This window comes from Anneissia japonica, unplaced genomic scaffold, assembly GCF_011630105.1.
Source record: "Anneissia japonica isolate Jap-2015-1 unplaced genomic scaffold, ASM1163010v1 scaffold699_len907043_cov185, whole genome shotgun sequence".
Lineage (NCBI taxonomy): Eukaryota > Metazoa > Echinodermata > Crinoidea > Comatulida > Comatulidae > Anneissia > Anneissia japonica.
Window position 1 is genome coordinate 532807 of NW_022722982.1, and position 4683 is coordinate 537489.

Below are 4683 nucleotides of genomic sequence, written 5' to 3' on the forward strand. Positions count from 1 at the left end.
TGTAAAAACGCAAAATTGCGCGTAGATGACGTCACGCATGACTGAGCACGTTGAAAAGCTTACCATGACTATTCCAGATCAAGCCAAATGTTCGCTGACAGCGATTTTGCGTAACTCGTGGCATTTTTTGAGATATCGTGCGAACAGAAAAGGGGAGAAAGAAGAATAAAAAAAAGATGATGATTCTGTACAATAACAATAGGTGATCCGCTAGTGTAGCGGATCACCAATAATAATTATTAACTTTTAATTTAAGACAATTTAAGACAAGTCACTCTGGCTTTTCATGTATTTCAATACCTGATCCAAACAGTTCTTGTATGCAGCCTTCTAATGTAGTTTTCAGTTGGTGTTCCAGACTCTTGGCTGCAATCATTGTGTGAAATTGCTGCTTCTCCACTGTTCTTTCACCATCTTCAAAGAGCGACGTTTTATTGGATTTCTCACCAAATAACTGGAAAAATTAGTATCAGGCATGCAAAATGAAGCAATAATATGTAATGTATGTAGTTGGCCAACAATGCTACTGTAGCAGTAACAAATAACTAGCCTATACTATAGGATTTATTTTGAGCATTGATTTTTATTTTCAATTTAGTGTAAGCAAATCAGAAATCCCTATTAAAAGTGAATTACTTTATGTCAGTTTTTTAATTGGAATGATTATTGTTTCAACATTTTAAGTACAGCTATAAGTATGCAACCATAAATCTGATTCACTCCCTACACACATCAGAATTGCTATTCTAAGAAATTACTAAAAAAAAATTATACCAGTAACAAGCCAATATCAGCCATTGATACTGTATAAAATGCTTTATAATTTGTTTCAGTTTTTTTAAGAATAAAAATAATAACTTTTTTTAATGATTATTCAATAATCACCTGGAAATTTGAATATAACTGAACTCCTTCCATCTGATGAAAGACAGGATAATGGCTCGCATCAATGTGATCTCGTCGGTAAACATCACCAATAACCAGAAATGCATCTAATCCAGATTTAATCAATTCTGACTGGTGAGCTGAAGTATGCGCCCTTAGCATATAATCTTTGTTGATGTAAAAATTATCACCCTTTCTTCGACTAACATGATCCGGAGGAGTGAGAACACTATCAAAGTTTGCACTAACTGTAACTATTGGACTGATATTGTCATACACAGAAAACAATGGATTTCCTAGACGTGTGAATTGCTTGTAAAAAAAATTTGTAATGCACTGTTTAATTAAGCACAGAGGGTGATTTTGCTGGTTGTGCAGATTGCACCCAACTTTTTCAATAATGTTTGGTGTAAGTGTTGTCATTTCATCAGGCTGAAATGTTTGCCCTTGTATTGTGATCATTGAAGGGTTTCCATTGGTAGATAGCCTAGAACACCTCCTTATGCAGGTTGTCAAGTAAGTTTTCGATGCTTTATAAATTGAGCCAATAAAATGGCAATTCATCAGGCATGTTGAAGTCATCTACATTTAAGAGAAAAAAAATACATATTAATTATGCACATCACCTAGTATAGAAAAAAAAATTACTGTAGGTGACAAATTTCTAAAATATCAATGAAATTACATAAAAATCGACAAAACATAATGTCTTATTATGAATCAATGAATACATCGAATTGAAATGAAAAACATAAACTGCAGTTTTAAACATTTTACCTCTAATTTGACATGTGATGTATTGTAGGCATAATGACAACAATAATGGATTTAAAGACTACAATCATGACTTTCCCACAGTTAATTCAATTAGTATAATAGAAATTCTCAATTGTTAGAAACAAAAAAAAATAAAAATCTGAAAAAAAAAAAAATAACAAATCAGTAATTTGTAATAAAGTATTTTGCTAGTTGAGCTTTGAATCGGATATTGTTGATGTGGATTGTAAAATTTAAGTGGGTCTTGGGTCGTGAGTCTGTCTTCGAGCCCCATTATACACCTGCCAACTCTCACGCATAATGCGCAAGTCTCATGCATAAACATCGACTATTTACATCTACGCCTACATTGTATTATCTCGCGAATCATAAAAATTGAATAAAAGATAGCCCAATTATACCCTACAATTAAAAAGGATGTGAATACAGGCCATATAAATTTATTTTAACGAAGCTTTACCGACAGACGACTGTAATCAGTAGCAGTTTGATCACAATTTTAAAAAAAAACATAGAGGGTGCTCTATTTCATGATTTCTACATAAAGGGCGCTATATACAAATTAAATTTTGATTTTTGTCTCCGTTCATTGGATGCCAGCAAAGTTAGCAGGTATAACTTAACTAGGCCTATATTTCTCTATTAAAATAAGAGAGAAATGTTTAACAAGAATTAAAAACAATTTATAATTAATTATACAATTAAGTAGGCCGGAGTTATTGCTTGGTGATTAAGATGCTTGAATTTAAAGTGAAGTGCTATAAATCCTGCCCAGTTGGTTTGAAATTCCACAGCTTATTAAGGCCTACCTGCAATTTTGAGCAACCCATCTGGCACTCAAGGCAAATTATTACTAAATTGCATTTTACGAACTTGAAAAGTCAGTGTTAGTGTCGTGAGGAGTGTAGTGACACAAGGTCCTATCCACCAAAATGTACACATACATAGGCATATGTGCACAAGCTATCCCTCAACAGTTTGCAAATTGAAAACTTTCAAACTGTGCCCCATACTGCCACAATCCAAAGCAACCTTGATTACGCAGCGTGTATCGCGGTAACTATGCAGCCATTTTGATTTTTCGAGTATTTACCAGATTTCTATTCGACTGGTCGCCTTCGTTATGTAGGATTTTACCACTGCGCAATTGGGCGTGTTTTATCGAAGAACGACCTTTCGAATATGGCCAATATTAATCAGCTTTCGATTTGGACGACACTGCGTTCTACGACAGGCAGTGGAGCGTGAAACCGTACTGCACATGCAAATACATGGGGAAGTCATTGTGTGGATTTGACAAAGGGCTTCAAGTGATTTGGCGTTGTGTTGACTACGGCAATACGAGTTTTATAAATACACGCTCACTGGGGGGGCGCCTGCATAACTGATCACGCGATACGAGGGAGCGTGTCGTCCTGTAAATCAAAACAGCTTTGATGTTGAGACGGGAAGTGCATAGTACGACGTTCATGGTTGACTGAATTCCCCGTCACAGCTCCCTGCGTCGCCCATTTCGAAAGCTCACTAATATGTTTGGTATTTCTTGAAGAAAGATAAATGTATTAGCTTCAAGTTCAAGGTGGAAATGATTGCCCAGCCATAGAGATTGACTGTTGATTGCGCGTTGAGAAAAAGGTGCTCTCCATTTTCAACCTGAGTTTGGTGGCGGGGAACACATTAGATTTCAAAACAAAGGCATTGCGCAAACTTCCTTCACACATGCTGCGGCAGCTTGGCTACCTTGATGGGCCTACCTCATTTGCATAGATAGCACTGGATTTGCTAGCACAATTTGCAGAACAGCTCCAACCATGTATCTGTGCACGACCTAGGCCCCCCCCCCCCATAGGCCTTCACCTCAGCGGCACTGGTGGTAAAGTAAACAAGCAGGCTTAGGCTTAGCCTAGGCTAGCACTTAATCATTTGACTTAGGCCTATCGGTGAGAAAAGACAGTAAAGTGTTTTTATTTACTAAACCTAGCCTACGCCTCCGCCTATCCTATGGTACTAATGAGGTACAATTTTACAATAAAACAAGCAAAACACCACCGCAAGGCCAAACCTTGGCTTGGTTGAGGTTTTCACGTGTACCAAACGACTACGAGAGTTATTTATGGCTATGAAAGGCAAATGCCGCCAAAACTTTGGTTGCGACTAGACTAGCCATATAATAGCCCTAGGCCAGCGGTGGGCATAAAAATCGGTCGGAGGGCCAAAGTGAATTTTTAATTTAACACTGAGGGCCGCGACCAACCTTTAATATTTCCAGTGACCTTCCAAAAACCTCCAAGCACTGCTTTTACACCACTATATTCTCAGTTTTATGTTACTTTTTACATATGATCGGTGTGCCGTTAAAAAAAACCCAAAAAACACATAGTAAAATGTGCACGTACAGTAACTTATTTATAAAGAGTACTTAACAACTTATTTATTATTTTTAAGCATAACTATATCAAATTTAATTATTATTATTGATAAATGGTAATATAAATATTATGATCATGCTTTTTATAATTATATTTTAATGGGTTATCATAGAATGTTATTATATTATATAATTATATTTATTATTTGTAATAGAAAATATACTGTAATAATAATTTATTTATAATAATAATAATAATAATAATAATAATAATAATAATATAAGCATAATCAAAATATTGCATTATATTACATAGCCTATTTAAATACGAGTACGTGATTGGTCGAAATGGCATCACGTGACTAGCGCTACTAGGATCGGAAACGTTATATTTCCCCCTAGGGAAATATAAAACTTTGAAAAGTGACCGGTCTCTGACGTCACCGGATTACACCCGCATTGCACCCGTAGTGAATGCTAGTCGAACCCACGATCGATCGCTCACGAATTGTGAATTAAGCCTAGCGCTTCGAAAATGGCGACTTCAATTAAGTTTAAATCTCTCGACGAAGATAAATTGGATAGAATTATTGACGAAAAGTATTCTCGGTGTAAAATTTGTTGTGAATTCATACGTTAATGTAGGCCTACTT

The 4683-nt window shown here is 35.9% G+C and overlaps 1 protein-coding gene across 1 annotated transcript in view; it reads right to left on the bottom strand.

The window, feature by feature from the left end:
• LOC117112045 (phenylalanine--tRNA ligase, mitochondrial-like) overlaps window positions 1-3656 on the bottom strand; it is a 13249-nt gene extending 9593 nt beyond the window's left edge. Inside the window, exons 1-3 of the mRNA XM_033255098.1 lie at window positions 3635-3656; window positions 886-1467; window positions 301-454 (exon numbers count right to left, since the gene is read on the bottom strand). Coding sequence (XP_033110989.1) covers window positions 301-454; window positions 886-1467 — 736 coding nt within the window. The 5' untranslated portion in view covers window positions 3635-3656. The remainder of the gene's footprint in view (window positions 1-300; window positions 455-885; window positions 1468-3634) is intronic.
• Between the last annotated feature and the right edge of the window lie 1027 nt (window positions 3657-4683).